General features: G+C 44.4%; 1 protein-coding gene across 1 annotated transcript in view; it reads left to right on the plus strand.

The window, feature by feature from the left end:
- Window positions 1-1812: 1812 nt before the first annotated feature.
- The window catches only part of LOC120023675 (echinoderm microtubule-associated protein-like 1), a gene marked incomplete at its 5' end in the record, with an annotated part of 41756 nt that continues 24072 nt past the window's right edge, over window positions 1813-19496 (plus strand). Inside the window, 5 exons of the mRNA XM_038967728.1 lie at window positions 1813-1999; window positions 11031-11163; window positions 14376-14507; window positions 14794-14822; window positions 18530-18659. Of these exons, the coding sequence (XP_038823656.1) occupies window positions 1813-1999; window positions 11031-11163; window positions 14376-14507; window positions 14794-14822; window positions 18530-18659 (611 nt within the window). The remainder of the gene's footprint in view (window positions 2000-11030; window positions 11164-14375; window positions 14508-14793; window positions 14823-18529; window positions 18660-19496) is intronic.

The raw sequence follows: 19496 nt of genomic DNA on the forward strand, positions 1-19496 counted from the left end.
AGCTAACCTTCTCAGGAACTGGTCAGCATCATCACAGGGAACGGTATCGGTCCATGGGCTGGATATTGAGAAACAATGAATGTACTGTCATCTTTCACGGAGAACACTATGAGGTATATCACCAAGGTGTGTTTACTCTGATTCAATTGCCTGACTTATTCTCTCTGTTATTCAGCAGCCTGTTGTGTGTATAAGGAATTGTCAATTCCAGTGAGAGCCCAGGTGACATGAGTGAGCGGTACAATCGGCTAACCAATCGCAGTGGTATCAGGGCAGGCAGTCATTATATCCATGCTCGTACCAAGCCCTAAGCAGCTGCTAGCACTGAGACTAGGGCTTTGTACTCCTTAGAGAACATCGCCGTCGTAGCAGCTCCGGCTTTACAGATTAATCTAAAAAAGGTCTATCAAATGAATCATTTATAACCTTAACAAAAAGCCTTCACATTGCGTTAGGCGACCATTTGTTTGAGTACTGTATGTTTAAAGGCCCAGTAAGTAAGATAGGCTTCTTCCTCTGTAAATAGTTGTCATTGTGATTGATTCAGCATGCAGAATCTAACCTAGCTACTCAGTGGATGACAGTAGTACAAATCCAATTGAAATGGACAAGCCATGAAAGAAGACCACACCATCTTGATCTTGATGTTAATTCCCAGATCTATCTATCTAACCATGTAGTCAAGGCTATCTGTCAGAATGGGCCAGTATGAAGTGGTATTGCATTAAGTGGTTTAGCCTGGCCTATCTCTCCAATGGAGCATTAATCAAGAGGGTACAGTAATGGCTGCAATCATTACTGTAGGGATGCCAAGTGAATTTAAAGTGGGGTGGCTGGAGGCCACGGGAGGGCATTGGTGCGGGGTTGGGAGGATGGGGGGGTGACTTTGTGTGTGGAGGGGGGGGTGACTGTGTGTGTGTGTGCGCAGGAAAAGTGCTGGAGTATTTGGTCATTAGCAACCCGCTCATTTAGGTATATTGAGTCCAGATTAAAAATGCACAAAACCGTATGACCGAACATATATCTCTACACTGTCTATATGCTTAACTGGTAATGCTGTCCTTGATGCATGCACCTATTCTATTTACCATTACATTACCAGCCATATTAGATTGAGACTGAGATTTAACATGTTTCCATATTTTGTTTATTTATAAGAATCTATGCCTCTGTCTCGACTTAATTCAACACAGATAAAAACACTGTTTTGATTGCCTTATTACCAGCTGCTTCCTCCCTCTGCATAATTCATAGGGCGGTTGTTATCAATCTCCAGGGGAACACAACACTGATGCCCATTAATATTTCATCTCACTGACTTCAAAGTCTCAGCAGAGCAGACCCCTGGACTAGGCCAATATATTGGACATGGTTACTATGGTGGTGTTAAGCTCATTTGAACAGACAGATGGACAGACAGACAGACAAACGGGCCGGGAGGATAATAGATGGACTTACAGAGGTACGGACATGTACTGTAGGCAGAAAGACAGACAGACATGACAGAGAGCTCATGAATAAAAATGTCTTGTACAAAAAAAGCCTTTGCCCATTGTGTTTGAGGAGCGACGCTAAAACCAAAACCATTCAAGGACACAGAGAGAAAGCCATAATCAATATTTCTACAGATACCACTGCAAATTGTACATATTGCAACACTGTAGGTTTTCCACATCCATTGAGCCTGTGAGATACATGAGAGCTCAGGCGAGACCACCAGTGTATTTGTGTGTGTTCAACCCATGCTATGTGTGCTCATTCCATGCGGCATTTGTGTCCAACCCATATTAATTGTGTCTTTCTCTACCATCCCCAGATGACAGTGCGTCGGCAGCCAGCAGCATGGAGGTCATGGACCGCATTGCCTCCCTGGAGCAGCGTGTCCAGATGCAGGAGGACGAGATCCAGCTGCTCAAGTCAGCGCTGGCCGACGTGGTGCGCCGCCTCAACATCTCGGAGGAGCAAAACGCCATGATTAACAGGAGGGGACCCACTAAAGGTAACTGATGTGTCACACAAACAGGCACAGACAGATACACACACACATGTACATGTGTATGCGCATACACACATCCCAGGGAGGTTTAATTAACGTTTTGAGAATGGAAATTATCGTTTATTTGAAAGTAATTAAATCATGTTCTGAGAACGTTTCAATAAAACACTGCTGGCTTAGGTTAACTTTTGAAAAACTCCAAGCACAGATAGGACACATGGAAATTAATTTGCTTAGGCATTAATCATGCAAACACATTTCTTTTTTTTGTGGCACAGCATCCGTGCGATCCAAACCTATGATCTTCTATCCATGGAATTATTCCACTGGCCACCAGGATGGAGCTAGCATGCCATTTTTTTTTACTCATACAAAGCTGTTCATTTTAGTGTATTCAATTAGTGGGTGTGGCCAACACACCTGAACACACTTAACAAGATAGACAGTAGAGAGAGTTTAGTTGACGCTTTTTTTGTGTTCTATGTTTTTAAATAACATTTTTAGAAGGTTCTTTAAACGTTACTAATGTTTTCTTAATGTTCTGATAACATGACGTTTAAACAACCCAGAGAAAACCTGCAGTACTGAACTTCCCACAGAAGAACATTCATTCTTAACATTCTCTGAACTATTTGAGAACATTCCCAATGTCAAACCAGTTGGAGAATGCTCATAGGATATTACCAATAATTTTATTAAACGTAACCATGTCTGAACTTTTAGGAAACGTTCTTTTAAAGTAATGAAATACCAAGAAAATATGTTTTTTTGTCAAGTTCCTTAAATGTGCTGAGAATGTTCCAAAGTTAAGCAACTATTCTGCACCATTCCCAGAATGCTGTGGGAAGGTTGTATGCAAAAATAACCATAGTACAACCACACTCTCACCAAGCTCTAAGAAACATGTGGTTCTCAGAACGTTATGTGCTAGCTGGGATAGAACATATGGATCTCACACAGCCACACACACGTGTAACCTTTTGGTTCCCTCCCATTCCAGTCCCATCTTCTCCTATTGTGTTTCTCCACCTATGGTATCTCACTTTTTACGCTACTTTCATCTTCCTGTCATCCTTTCCTGGACTATATTGTTGTGGTATGTGTATGTACGGCTGTAGACCCAGCTTTGATGAAAAGGTCCCCATCGAAAGACAGCAATGATGGAAAGCCAGGTAGGCTCTGTCCCTTCTAACATGGCCTGTCAGGTAGGCTCTGTCCCTTCTAACATGGCCTGTCAGGTAGGCTCTGTCCCTTCTAACATGGCCTGTCAGGTAGGCTCTGTCCCTTCTAACATGGCCTGCTTTGTGCAACTCTATTGAGCGCTACTGTGTCTACTGTGTCTTTTTAGTACGGTTTACATTTTAGGACATCCCTACTCCCTATGGCAAAATTCCATAGTCTCTATGACAAAAGTCCATAGTCCCTATGACAAAAGTCCATAGTCTCTATGACAAAAGGGAGTAGGGATGTCCTAAAATGTACATTGTACTACTGTGCACTAGTGTCTACTAAGCACTACTGTGTATACTGTCTGAGCACTAGCGTCCACTGAGTCTACTGACATTGAGCACATTGTCAATGAAGGACATTCTGATGTTGTTGCACTAGACTGCATGCCACTCAAGTCCCCTTAACTCAGAGTGGGTGAGAGGTGGTATGCTGTGGAAACACTTGCATGGTTTTTCCTTAATTCTAGCATGTCCTGACACCCACACTAAATATCACATTATGTGTCTACAATTCACAGACAAACTTTGAGATGCCAGTTACTTAGGTCAATTTTGTCACACAATGTATATTTTGACTGTATCTCAGTGAGATACAGGGTAAGTAATCGCTCCTCTGCTCTACACAGAGCCGAGCCATGGCACGCAACACAGTGGTTCGTTTGAAATACACAGTCCCCACTCACTCTCTGACTGGTGCCCCTGTTTGATCTAATTCTGCTGTATCACACACACATACACACCACACGCCAGCTGGCAAAGCAAGCATAACAAACCTCACCAGCTTCTCTGCAGTGATATATATTTCAAAGCCACTGTTCTGCAGTCCATACAAATACAGGCTTTGCTACCCTTCTCAGTGCTGTTAGCAATTATGCTGAGGAGGTAAAGTAGGCCCCTAATGGCATTAGAATGGAGCGCAGGGAGTCACTCGAGGTGTGAGTGATGGTGTAGCAGTGTGACTGCGCATATAGAGGCATGTGTCTATTGAACTGTTGTTTCGATGAATCTCAAATCAATGTTATCCTTTTGTCAATAGGGGGAGCAGTTAGCATTTTTTTTTTCTGGGTGTTGCCAAATTAAACTGCCTCGTACTCAATTCTTGCTCGTACAATATGCATATTATTAATTCTATTGGATAGAAAACACTCTCTAGTTTCATAAACCGTTGGAATTATGTCTGTGGGTGACCCAGAACTCTTTCTACAGCGAAATCCATGACAGGTACTGCGAAGGTCTGAGAGCGAAGCTCTGGTCTCAGATCAGTTTTAAAGGTCTGTGTGTATCCTATCGAACGACATGAACTGCACCCGCCTTCCCCTGGATGTCAGTAACCAATGAGAAGTGGAATGGGCTTTTTACGTAGCTCTCAGAGGTTATAAAAGGCCAAGGAGTGAGGTGCGCCTTCTTTTCGACGCTGACCATTACGCAGAGAGGGACCTCAGGATGCCATTTTCAAACGCTCAGTTATCAACGTTAGATGTATCCGTCTGTAATTTAATTCGATATAGGTGTTAGAAACATCATAACGAAGCTATTTTAAACCGAGTTATATCAGATTATGCGAGTATATTGCTATTTTTCGGAATTTCCTCAGTATTGCGTCTTGAGGATTTGGACACGTTGGGGCAAAATAGCTATTGTTAGCTATTGTTAGCTGCTATATCAGAAGTTGAATGCAACGTTTTACAACCAAGCAACGATTCTTTTGGACAAAGGACCACTTGGCCAAGATTCTGATGGAAGCTCGTCGAAAAGTAAGAGCTATTTATGATGTTATTCCGTTTTTATGTGGAAAAATGTAAACTCAATAATGGCGACTAGTGACGCCATTATTGCGGCACTAGTCTGGCTGTAACGCACACTGTATGTCTAGTAACGTTAATTTTAAAAATCTAACTCAGCGGTTGCATTAATAACTAATGCATCTTTCATTTCATGTCCAACCTGTATTTTTTTAGTCAAGTTTATGAATAGTTATCCATGAGACAAGATCACTGTGAAAGATGGCGCCCGACATTTTCAGGCTAGTTTTGCTAGTATTGTCATTGTATAACCACGTTTTTTTGTGGCTAAATATGCACATTTTCGAACAAACTCTATATGTGTAACGGTTGTTCTCCTCCTTTTCAACCGAAAAGGAGGAGTAGTGATTGAACCAAGGCGCAGCGTTTTGGAATGACATGATTTAATAAAGACACGACAAAACAACTAAGACGAAAAACACGAACTTCACTATAAACTAACAAAACAACAAAACGGAGTAGACAAACCTGGACATGCAAACTTACATAAAATGCAGAACTCACGAACAGGAAAATGACTACACAAAAGACCGAACTTACAAACAAACCGAACAGTCCCGTATGGTGCGACAAACACTGACACAGGAGACAACCACCCACAACGAACACTGTGAAACAACCTACCTAAATATGACTCTCAATTAGAGGAAACGCCAAACACCTGCCTCTAATTGAGAGCCATACCAGGCAACCCTTAAACCAACATAGAAACAGAAAACATAGAATGCCCACCCAAACTCACGTCCTGACCAACTAACACATACAACAAACTAACAGAAATAGGTCAGGAACGTGACATAACCCCCCCCCTTAAGGTGCGAACTCCGGGCGCACCAGCACAAAGTCTAGGGGAGGGTCTGGGTGGGCATCTGACCACGGTGGTGGCTCAGGCTCAGGGCGAGGTCCCCACCCCACCATAGTCAATCCCAGCTTACATCTCCCCCTACAAATGACCACCCTCATATTACACCCACTTAACATCGAGACAAGGGGCAGCCCCGGGATAGAGGGATAGCTCAGGACAGAGGGATAGCTCAGGACAGAGGGATAGCTCAGGATAGAGAGGTAGCTCAGGATAGAGAGGTAGCTCAGGATAGAGAGGTAGCTCAGGATAGAGGGGCAACTCCGGACTGAAAGGCAGCTCCGGACAGAGAGACAGCTCTGGACTGAGGGGCAGTTCTGGATAAATAGCCGCTCTGGGCTGAGGGACAGCTCATGACTGGCTGACGGCTCTGGACGCTCATGGCTGGCTGACGGCTCTGGACGCTCATGGCTGGCTGACGGCTCTGGACGCTCATGGCTGGCTGACGGCTCTGGCAGATCCTGTCTGGTTGGCGGCCCTGGCAGATCCTGTCCGGTTGGCGGCTCTGGCAGATCCTGTCTGGTTGGCGGCTCTGGCAGATCCTGTCTGGTTGGCGGCTCTGGCAGATCCTGACTGACGACTGGCTCTAGCGGCTCCTGACTGACTATCGGCTCTGACGGCTCGGGACAGATGGGCGGCTCTAATGGCTCGGGACAGACGGATGGCTCAGACGGCGCTGGGGAGACGGATGGCTCAGACGGCGCTCGGGAGACGGATGGCTCAGACGGCGCTGGGGAGACGGATGGCTCAGACGGCGCTGGGGAGACGGATGGCTCAGACGGCGCTGAGGAGACGGATGGCTCAGAGGAGACGGATGGCTCAGATGGCGCTGCGGAGACGGATGGCTCAGACTGATCCTGTCTAGCGGAAGGCTTTGGCTGCTCCTGTCTGGTGGAAGGCTCTAGCGGCTCCTGTCTGGCGGAAGGCTCTGTAGGCTCATGGCAGACGGGCGGCTTTGCAGGCTCAATACAGACGAGCAGTTCATGCAGCGCTTGGCAGACGGACAGTTCAGGCGCCATTGGGCAGACGGCAGACTCTGGCCGGCTGAGACGCACTGTAGGCCTGGTGCGTGGTGCCGGAACTGGAGGCACCGGACTGGAGACACGCACTTCAAGCCTAGTGCGGGGAGCAGGGACAGGGCACACTGGACTCTCAAAACGTACTATATGCCTGGTGCGTGGTACCGGCACTGGTGGCACCGGGCTGAGTGCACGCACCTCAGGACGAGTACGGGGAGAAGGAACAGTGTGTACAGGGCTCTGGAGACGCACAGGTGGCTTAGTGCGTGGTGCCGGAACTGGAGGCACCGGGCTGGAGACACGCACCATAGAGAGAGTGCGTGGAGGAGGAACAGGGCTCTGGAAACGCACTGGAAGCCTGGTGCGTGGTGTAGGCACTGGTGGTACTGGGCTGGGGCGGGGAGGTAGCGCCGGAAATACCGGACCGTGCAGGCGTATTGGCTCCCTTGAGCACTGAGCCTGCCCAACCTTACCTGGCTGAATGCTCCCCGTCGCCCGACCAGTGCGGGGAGGTGGAATAACCCGCACCGGGCTATGTAGGCGAACCGGGGACACCATGCGTAAGGCTGGTGCCATGTAAGCCGGCCCAAGGAGACGTACTGGTGGCCAGATATGTAGAGCCGGCTTCATGGCGCTTGGCTCAATGCTCCATCTAGCCCTACCAGTGCGGGGAGGTGGAATAACCCGCACTGGGCTATGCACACGTACAGGAGACACCGTGCGCTCTACTGCGTAACACGGTGTCTGCCCGTACTCCCGCTCTCCACGGTTAGCCTGGGAAGTGGGCGCAGGTCTCCTACCTGCCCTTGGCCCACTACCTCTTAGCCCCCCCCCCAAGAAATTTTTGGGTAGTACTCACGGGCTCTTCGGGCTTCCGTGCAAGACGCGTCCCCTCATAACGCCGGTTCCCTTCTCCGATTGCCTCTGCTCTCCTCAGTGCCTCCAGCTGTTCCCATGGGCGGCGATTCACCTCCACTTTAGCCCATGGTCCTTTTCCTTCCATGATCTCCTCCCAAGACCATAAATCCTGCTTCGTGCGCTGTCCGTTCCTCCCGTTACACCGCTGCTTGGTTCTGGTTATTTGGTGGGTGGTTCTGTAACGGTTGTTCTCCTCCTTTTCAACCGAAAAGGAGGAGTAGTGATTGAACCAAGGCGCAGCGTTTTGGAATGACATGATTTAATAAAGACACGACAAAACAACTAAGACGAAAAAACACGAACTTCACTATAAACTAACAAAACAACAAAACGGAGTAGACAAACCTGGACATGCGAACTTACATAAAACGCAGAACTCACGAACAGGAAAATGACTACACAAAAGACCGAACTTACAAACAAACCGAACAGTCCCGTATGGTGCGACAAACACTGACACAGGAGACAACCACCCACAACGAACACTGTGAAACAACCTACCTAAATATGACTCTCAATTAGAGGAAACGCCAAACACCTGCCTCTAATTGAGAGCCATACCAGGCAACCCTTAAACCAACATAGAAACAGAAAACATAGAATGCCCACCCAAACTCACGTCCTGACCAACTAACACATACAACAAACTAACAGAAATAGGTCAGGAACGTGACAATATGTATGTTGTAATATGATGTTACAGGAGTGTCATCGGAAGAATTCTGAGAAGGTTAGTGAAAAAATTTATATATTTTGGCGATGATTACGTTATCGCTCTCTTTGGCTTGAATCAATGCTCTGGTAACGTTTGCACATGTGGTATGCTAATATAATGATTTATTGTGTTTTCGCTGTAAAACACTTAGAACATCTGAAATATTGTCTGAATTCACAAGATCTGTGTCTTTCCATTGCTGTGAGCTGTGTATTTTTAAGAAATGTTTTATGATTAGTAATTAGGTAATACACGTTGCTCGCTGTATTTATTCTAGTCGAGTTGTGATGGTGGGTGCAATTGTAAACTATGATTTCTACCTGAAATATGCACATTTTTCTAACAAAACCTATCCTATACAATAAATATGTTATCAGACTGTCATCTGATGAGGTTTTTTCTTGGTTAGTGGCTATCAATATCTTTATTTGGCCGAATTGGTGATAGCTACTGGTGGAGAGAAAAAATGGTGGACAAAGAAAAATGGTGTCTTTTGCTAACGTGGTTAGCTAATAGATTTACATATTTTGTCTTCCCTGTAAAACATTTTAAAAATCTGAAATGGTGGCTTTATTCACAAGATCTGTATCTTTCATTTGGTGTCTTGGACTTGTGATTTAATGATATTTAGATGCTACTATTTAATTGTGACGCTATGCTAGCGATGCTAATCAGTGTGGGGGGGGTGGGGGGTGATCCCGGATCCGGGTTTCTGAGGCGGTAAAAGTTATACCAAATAAAATACAATTGTATTTGTCACATGCTTCATAAAAACAACAGGTGTAGACAGTGAAATGCTTACTTAGGGGCCCTTCCCAACAATGCAGAGAGAAAATAAAGATAAATAATAGAAAAAGAATAACACAAGGGATAAATGGTTCCAGACTTGGTGCATCGGCACCGCTTGAACAGTCTATGACCTGGGTGGCTGGAGTTGTAAAAAAATGTTTAGGGCCTTCCTCTGACACCGCCTGGTATAGAGGTTCTGGATGGCTGGGAGCTCGGCCCCAGTTACATACTGGGCTGTACGCACTACCATCTGTAGCGGCTTGCTGTCAGAGGCCAAGCAGTTGACATACCAAGCGGTGATGCAGCCAGTCAAGATGGTCTCAATGGTGCAGCTATAGAACTTTTTGACAATCCGAGGGCCCATGCCGAATCTTTTCTGCCTCCTGAGGGGGATGAGACGTTGTCATGCCTTCTTCACGACTTTGTTGGTGTGTGTGGACCATGATAAATCTTCAGTGATGTGGACACCGAGGACTATGAAGCTCTCGACCTGCTCCACTACAGCCCCGTTGATGTGGTTGGGGGAGTGCTTGGCCCTCCATTTCCTTTAGTCAGCTCCTTTGTCTTGCTGACATTGAGGGAGAGATTGTTGTCCTGGCACCACACTCCCAGGTCACTGACCTCCTCCCTGTCTCATCGTCGTCGGTGATCAGGCCTACCACCGTCCAGTCGTCGGCAAACTTAATGATGGTGTTTGAGTCATGCGCGTCCACGCAGTCGAGGGTGAACAGGGAGTACAGGAGGGGACTAAGCACACAGCCCTGAGGGGCCCCCGTGTTGAGGGTCAGCGTGGCGGCCGTCAAGAACTCCAGGATTCATTTGCAGAGGGAAGTGTTGATTCCTAAGGTCTTTAGTTTAGTGATTAGCTTGGAGGGCACTATGGTGTTGAACGCTGAGCTGTAGTCAATAAACAGAATTATCACGTAGGTGTTCCTTTTGTCCCGATGGAATAGGGCAGTGTGGAGTGCAATAGAGATTGCGTCATCTGTGGATCTGTTGGGGCGGTATGCGAATTGGAGTAGGTCCAGGTGTTTGGGATGATGGTGTTGATGTGAGCCATGACCAGCCTTTCAAGGAATTTCATGGCTACAGATGTGAGTGCTACGGGGCGATAGTCATTTAGACATGTTACCTTGGCATTCTTGGACACAGGGACTATGGTGGTTTGTTTGGAACATGTATGTATTACAGACGGGTTCAGGGAAAACCTATGTGGTCTCTTAAGTTCTAATCAAGAAACAAAAGCCTTCACACGGTATATGCAGCTCGAAGGGTAACGAACACCATAGCAGCTGAAAAGTTGTATATGTGGGTGCAGTTATGAATTGACCATTTCTGAAGGCGATGTTCAATACAGTTCGTCGAATGCTTCAGCTCAGTCCCATGAATGTTCCATCAGTCTAATACTCATACACCTCTTGTGGAGGGCAGATTTACATATATTTTCAAGATTATAGAGGGCGTCTGAAGAGTTTCAAAATGTTGGACACTTTTCCAAAGTTCCCAGGTTTTTCAGAAGAACCCAGGATTTCAGAAAAACCCAGGAACTTTGGGAAAGTTTCTAGCATTTTGCAACCCTATATCTGAACTTGAAAATTCCCAATAGCTGACCACTGTGAAAAGTGTATTTTCTGCATGTTCCAGCTAGTTCAATGCAAAGCACCATTCACCCTGTGGTACTGTGTGTGTTTGTCTTACAGCCAGACCCATGATGGCTGCCCTGCCTCTAAGACACACTGTCAGCAACGGCACTGTCCTGCCCAAGAAAAGCTGTGGCACGCTACCGTCCCCCACCGGCTCCAGGAAGGATGCTGCTGCACCAGCAACCAAAAGGTAAACACAGCTCAAATGCTCCCCATTACCTTCCCTTACGAAAAAAGATTGCAGTCAGAGAGCAGTATAACTCCAGTACAGTGCAGTATAAATACAGCATGCTGCAAATAGTGCGACCAAAATAACAGTTTTTTTACGACAGTAATTTTGCAGTGTAACTGCAGTTTTGTAAGGGTTATGGTAGAGGCCTAAGGCCAGGAGTTTTCCTGACCATGTGACCTGACCAGTAGGGCCAGTTTATGAGATATCTCTCAACAGTATTTTTATGTTCTGAATAAAACCAACTCTGTTTTAGTTTGGGCTTATTAAACCTAGGGACTTTAAATAACTGGAGCAGTAATGACTGTGTTTTCTAGATTTTGGGTATTAATATTGTAATATAGTCCGAGTAAATTGTACCCTAAAGCTCAATAAGTGCACACTATTTAAATACACATTTCTTCCTCAAATAAAAATTCATACAACATAGGAAATCATTGCACCGTTGGTGTGTTTATTTTTTTAGTCCGAACAAACACATTATCAACACATTATTTGATTCCTGCAAACAGGAATCTGTGTGTCTTTCACTGTATTACTACTATCTCCTCTGTGGCCTGTCTGCCTGTGCTCATTTTCCCCTCGCATAAGTGTACCCTCCTCTGAAGGGAGAGCCATTGACATGTCACATGAATAATAAACACAGGTACAGTGCTGTCACAGGCATCCCCATTTACACCACGGTGGCATTCAGAGACGCCATTGATTTACTGATTGGGGCTGACTGGGGCCAAGGGAGTGCAGGTAATAAATCACAACTGGCAAGGGAACAATAGGCACTCCTCCAATGATGTTCATGCCTGGAGTCGAATTATCATAATCCAGAACTGAGGAATGGATAGTATATAGATGAGACTATAGAGTAAATAGGTATGAAGGGGAGGAGAGGGAGGGTGGGAGGGATGGAGTTCCTAACATGGATGCAGTATAGGTGAACCTTCTCGAGACTGAAGCAATAGATATAGAGTGATATGGAGCCGACCAGGCTAGACTCGGTAACGCACTAAGGCACAGGGGAAATGTCAAAGGTCTGTTGTGTATTAATAGGACTCGAAGTGTAAATGGTTTGTCCATGCATGAAAGATAACAATGAATCCCTGCACATAGAGGGCCACGTTGATTCGGCCTCCTTCAGCTCCTGAACTTTAAGTCTTTGCACAAAGGATAGCTCACCCACCCACACTTCCTAACTCTGTGTTATTTTAGGATGAGAAGGAAGGAAGTCTGCAGGAAGCAGAATTGTTTACATTGGAGACTATTATTTGTATTTGTGCTGTGTTTCCCGATGTTTCCACAAGAGATCCCTTCATACAGGTAGACACACGCATATACTCATATTTGATCATAGACATACGGTATGTTTTCCTATTTGTCACAAAACCGTTTTCACCATACCTCCATTCATGCCAGTTGATCTCTATCTCATTTATATGGCACTTTTGCAGTCTTAACCACAGCTCTGTTCTGTAAAGATAATATCTATCAAACTGACAATTTGGTCCAAAACCAGACATGAGACATCCTCTTTGAACAAACTGGTATTGGCAGTTGGTATCCACTTGCCACAATACTGAACTTGATTCAAATGGATGCAAATGTTATAGTCAACTACTTTATTTACACATCAATTCTCTTAAAAATCACAGAGCGTGATACTGTAAATCACCAGTCTTTTTTTTGTCTTACCACCGTTCACTGTCTCCTTTTCCACTTCCCTGTTTCCCTTCTCGGTCATGCATGCCCCCTGTCTGTCCAGTCTCTCCAGTCTGTCTGGCATACCCACCAGACTTATCTACATCACTTCTCCTTACAGGTGAGAGTGTGGCCAAACTGTGACACCGTGACCATCCTCAAAGCTCATAATGTTACCTCAATGTTACCCATCCGTCATAGATCCATGAGTCATTGAATTAACAGATCATTTCTATGAACAATGAATAACAACATTCATCACAAAAACATCTCTCTCTACCAGGAAAGCAGTGGCAATTGTTATTGTTACTGAGTGGACTATCCTGGTTAAATATTGACTACTGCGTTGTTGGGTTTAGAGCTTGGAAGACGTGAAACATGAAACTTAAATGAAATGAATGAATATCTCTCTCTCTCTCTCTCTCTCTCTCTGTCTTTTCTCTCTCTCTTTCTCTGTGTGTGTGTGGTGGGATTTAGATCAAATACAGAAGGTGCTGCTCCCATGCCAACCAAAGTTGGCAAAAAGACCAAAGGTTTCAATAAATCCCCCATGGCCTAATTAACTCCATTCCTGATCTAGGTATGCCTGCTGCCTGGCATATATCAACTAACAAAGGTCCCCTCACAAACACACGCAAGCACACACGCACACACACACAAACACACGTAAGCACGCACACACACACACACACACACACACACACACACACACACACACACACACACACACACAAAGATACACATCCCGAACCCTGTTTCAGGGGGATAACATCAGCTACAAACGGGAGGATTGAATGGACTTTGGTCTCGCAGGCTGGATTAGACCTGGTAGGCCATTAGGCCATTCCAGCCAATGAACTGCTGATTGGGACGTTCTTTTGTGAAGGCATTTTAATGGCCCGCTTTTTAACATGTTTCAACCATCTCCTCTAATACCATCATAAATGTGGCCATGAACTAGTCACAGGGAAGAGAGAGGGAAAAATCTCTCTCTGTCATGGATCAGTAATCTGGTTTCCTAGTATAGGGCCTTCTTTGGTGTATTATGATGGTCTGTACTTCCAGGGTCATATGAGGACTTGTAGTAGATAGTGTTATTTATAGGTTGCTGGTCTGATCTTTGCTTGACCTTACCCCTATACTCAAAATCAAGTTTGAAGTCTTTGATAGTTCCGATGATAGATGATATTTATTATAAGGATTTGCAACTGAAAATTCTCTGAGGGGATACAGCTAAATAACAGCCTATTTTAACACTATTCCCCGGACAATTAAGGCTATACTTCTTTCTTTCACCATTAGGTAATTGCATCATCCATTTTACTATCTCTCCCACAGAGAGATACATATTGGGTACTTATTTTATGAGATTACAAGTAAAATAATCAGAATTCCTCAGACAATTTCTTTTAAGCACCTTTATTTATTCAAAATACACCATTAGGTAGATTTACCATCCATTTTACCATCTATTCCTCCAGCACTGTGAGGAGAACCAACTCCAACGAAACGATGGGTACACTGACGCGTAAAGACAGCGGCGACTCCAAGAGCAACCGCACCCGCACCGGCTCTACCGGGAGCAACTCCAGCGGCAAGAGAGCCAGCGAAAGGTACAGCCAGCCTAATGACAATAACTTATCCTCAACACCCAGACTTGGGTAGTGTTCACTAGGCCACACCGTAGCAAAATGTTTTAAAACAGAAAACGAAAACAAGCATTTCTTATTGGAAACCTACCGGTTATAGTCAGTTCCATAATGATTCACCCTAATGCACATGACCCTGGGATCAAGTAGTGTTTGTTTTATTTCAAATACTTTATCTGCACTTGATTAAACCTATCTGGCACATTGCCTGGTTTAGTGTTGACATTTTTTTTTTTTACTCACTCCACAGCAAACTTAAGGAGCCTGTTTTCAATGCAGGTAAGAGCCGACTATATCAGTGATGCCATGCACTCAGTGGCTCCCTGTAAATTTGAGATTTCAAGCTTTTGAGAGACATACCGTAACACAACCCTTGAAAATGTCCTTGCTTTTGTTTTGCATGATCTATAGACACATGATAGATGCTATCAACTGACCATTTGAGCCATTGTTCTGTTAAATGGTTGGATTCGTACAATTTGTCAGCATTGTTTGTCCGACGTGCAAAATAAATGCAAGGTATGTTACAGGTTAAATCCAGGCTAAAGCCAGGGCCTGTGTCCCAGCAGGCAAAACTGGTTGCAATGATGTCTTAGTCACATCATTTTTGGTTATAATGATGCGGAAATGAAATCATTTAAACCACTTTTGCCCACTTGGTCAATTCCCAGCTCACGGAGTGCCACTCAAGGATGTTCCGTGATGTGCTGTGATGTATAGTGGTGACGTTTGTCTTGTAACGTGTTAAAAACGTTCATCCTTCAACCAATAATCATCCATCCCTCCATAATCACTTCCATCCTCCCATAGGTTCTTATGAAGTATTTCAACCTCCGTTGTCATCTATGATTTCCTTACGAGTCATGCACATGTGCTATTTATTTATTTTACTGTATGAGTTTGTATACTGCAGTAGCAACAATAAACACCACGAGATAAGATTAATTGTGATGAGAAAGAATCGTCTCCGGAATGGTATTGATTGCTGAGCAAATTAGACTGCTGTAACCCATTAGGCTGATTTACCTGGTGTAATTCTCCCTGATCGATCATCACCCCTCTGAACCTTACTTTGGCTGGGGGTTACTTTGGCTTGAGTGCTGATGAGCAGAGAAGATGTACCGGAACCACGATTAACGTAGTCTTGTTGAAGATTTTAATTCATTATTGTCCTATAATAACCCGATCAAACCAGCATAGTCCCAGGGTAGTGTCATGAACGTTCAACCCGAAAGAGAAGTCATTCAGTCAATGTAAATAACTGATTAGACATAACAGCTATTGAGATGATACCTAAACAGTACTCACATATAATACGTGAAATTGTTGACTGTTTTTTAGAATCTCTCTATAGCCCATCATAAGCTAATCTTCCAATAATCCTTAAAGAAACAAACAAGGGACACAAACAGTACATGCTTAGCCTATGGGAAATCATTAGCTGCTCCTGTTCAGACTGGTAGATCAGATAGATAGATAGATAGATAGATAGATAGATAGATAGATAGATAGATAGATAGATAGATAGATAGATAGATAGATAGATAGATAGATAGATAGATAGATAGATAGATAGATAGATAGATACAGAAATAGATAGATACAGAAAAGACCTTAAGCACAATAGCCTAAGTATTGCCAAGAAGAGGCTGAGACAAGGCGCTTGCATAAAACGGAGGCGACATGAAAAATTTAATGGAAAAAGTCACAATGCTGAGTAAGTCCAGGTCAGGAACCAATGCAAAACCTCACCTGGTCCTTCTGTCCCCTTCTCTGTGAACTCACAAGGGATGCGACGAGTGACACACTGCAAAGGTAGGCCTTGGTCCTCAAGCCCCCTTACCTTAGCAGCTCTCTGGACATTGTGTTCTCCTAAGGCCTTAGAAGAAAGCGTTAATATACACATAAATTAGCCATATGTGGTATGGAGGGGTTTTAGCCGACAGACTATCCCACCATCATGGGAATTGCGCCCAAGGATATTGTCTGGTAGCTAAAATCTCACCATGCCACAATGTGGCGTAGTCGGCCAGATATTACGTTGCACATATCTGCTGCTATTAGAGTTAGACTACCAGCTATTGTTCTTTTCTCATGCAGGAACGTATAGTAAAGGCTACTGACTCCTTTTGCCTTAGTGATTCATAGGCCCAATTCACAGAGAGCTGCCCCATGGTAGGGGTGGGGTTGGGTTGACAGTGAGTAACACTGATAGTTTGAACTGTGTGTGGTTGATTGCAGTGCTGCTGTTACACTAGCTGTCAACCGTATTGTGGAATTTTGTCCTTGTCATCATAGAAACCCCACCAAATATTTCCTGCAGTGCACACTAATCTTCTAAGAGGCCCTTTTCAGAGCACAAAGAGACGATTTTATTGTGCTTGTATTATGTATCTTCAAAAGGGCTGTTTGCATTACCAGCCGATGCAATGTCTTTACTTTATAGCTTTTGAAATCTTTAGCCATCTCTTGCATGGCCTTCAGTATGGGGTTTTGATGCATAGCTTGCGGATAATTTCCATAAGCCTGGCTAAAGAAAGATGAATTGAGAAAGAGACACGTTTGGAAGCAGTGTTGTGAAACTCATGGTCCTTTAGCCAGGCGGTGGAAAAAGAAAGAGAAAAAGAAAAGAAATGGCAGGTCCATGGTAAATGCTGGGTCAAGTGAAGTGAACATGTTTAAATAATTCATGCTGTTCACCTTGACGCCAGCAAAAGTAGAGCAAAAAGAGTCACTTCATTATGTCAGATTTATCATAGACAATAGTTATATGTTGAGCTGATGATGCACTCTTTTAGTAAAAGTCTGAAACGTGACTTGAAGAGTGAGAGCCCCAGTAGTTTAGCCCACCTGCGGTTGTTACCCAGTAGATACTGAAGCTTGTCTCGTACCAGTCCCGTGTTTTGTGGTCGTCCATTGTAGCATAGCAGCCAGTTGTCGATTACATCTAACTTGGATATATTCTACCAACCCCTCCTACCCATTCCTTCTGGCCCCTCTCCAATTCTACCACCTCACCTACCTAGTAACCGTGCAGATATATCTGGCCCATCCGTCAAAAAGGACTGGAACCGCTGAGGCGCCCAAATCCACCTCAGCAGCCGTGTCTGGCCGCTCCTCCGCTCCCCCCGCTGCGCCTGACTCGAGGAGCGCGTCTGACAAGTCTGTCAAGTCCAATGGAGTCAGGAAGACCCCGACGTTTGCTCTCCCCCTGAGAAAGTCAGTCAGCCAGTCGTCCTACACCCCCTACTCCCCCTTAGACAAGCCAAGCTACAGGAGCCCCGTCAAATCCCCCAGCCAGTACTTCCAAATCTGTTACTAAGCTAGACCTATACCAGCTTTTGGAATTAGGTTGGAAGAGGTAACCGTGGATGTAAAAATGGATTTCAAAAAACATTCCTCTCATGACTGTCATGTTTCAGGGTTTTTTGTGTGTTTTGGGGATCTTTTTTGTTGTTTTTGGTCACACATTGACATGGTTTTAACTCTTATTTGTGTGTCCTCTGGTTGGTTTGTTCAGATTCTGTTTCTCATTCCCCTGCTGTGGCACCATAAGCCTATGTTTTTGCTTGTTTTGTCTTCTCGTGTTTACTTGCGTGTTGTACTGTACGTTAAACAAATGCTATGATGCTACGTAACAATGCAAACTGCCTGCTTTTCATTTTGCACCATTCATTGTTATTATCTGAATGTATTTGAAATTACTAATAAAAGGGAATCAAAAGCCTATCCATCTCTGTGTTTGCTAATCTATACTTTTCCTTACTAAATTAATTTACTCCTTTGCAACAACAAAATGGGTTGCACATCAACATAACTGTTGATACTTCCTTTCTCGTTGCATCCTCCTCTCACGCATGAGTCTCCAAACCAAACGTTCATTTTCACTCCTCTCACACACTGTTCGCCACCATCACAAACACTCCTCCTCGTTACCAATGAGTCATAACAAATTGTCCACTGAAAATGTCTGTTGCTTTTTTTAGAGGAAGGGTATGTGAAAATGTATTTGAAGGGACGACCCATCACCATGTACATGCCCAAAGACCTTGTGGAGACCTACTGCCTGGAAGCCAAATCGGACCTGCCAAACAAAAAGCTCAAACTGGACTGGGTGTATCCTTTTTCACTGTTGTAGGTTCAGACAGCTAGGTGTATTTCAATAGATAAGAAACTGTTTGTTACGTGGTATTACAACATTTGAGTTATGTTTATAACAATAGGCTTGAAAGTCCATGCTTTCAGGACAGAGATGTATTGTGACTCGCAAGATGTATCCCCCTATGTATTGTGAGGTTACACATTCGACAAAGTTATATTCTTACTGCGTTCTATTGCACAGGTGTGAAAGTCACATCTGGATGTTCCAATAAATCTTTTTCCCTAATCATGTCACGCCCTGACCATAGAGAGCCCTTGGGGTTCTCTATGGTGCAGTAGGTCAGAGCGTGACTAGGGGGTGTTCTAGTATTATATTTCTATGTTGGTGTGAGTATGGTTCCCAATTGGAGGCAACTGATTATCGTTGCCTCGAATTGGGGATCATATTTAATGTGGTCCTTTTCTCACCTGCGTTTGTGGGATATTGTTTTGTGTGAGTGCATTCAGCACCACGTAGTTCACGTTCGTTGTATGTTTATTGTTTTTGTGCATATAAATATGTGGAACCCAACTCACGCTGCGCCTTGGTCCGTCAATTATCACGACCATGACAAATCAATAAAATTGAATCAATCAAATGTATTTATAAAGCCATTCTTACATAAGCAGATGTCACCATGTGTTTATACAGAAACCCAGCCTAAAACCCTAAACAGCAAGCAATGCAGATGTAGAAGTACGGTGGCTAGGAAAAACTCTCTAGAAAGGCAGGAACCTAGGAAGAAACCTAGAGAGAAACCAGTGGCCCTGTGGCCCTGTCCGACGAAACCCACAGACAGTGCCAACCAGGCA

The sequence above is a fragment of the Salvelinus namaycush genome, chromosome 28, assembly GCF_016432855.1.
Source record: "Salvelinus namaycush isolate Seneca chromosome 28, SaNama_1.0, whole genome shotgun sequence".
NCBI classification, from domain to species: Eukaryota; Metazoa; Chordata; class Actinopteri; order Salmoniformes; family Salmonidae; genus Salvelinus; species Salvelinus namaycush.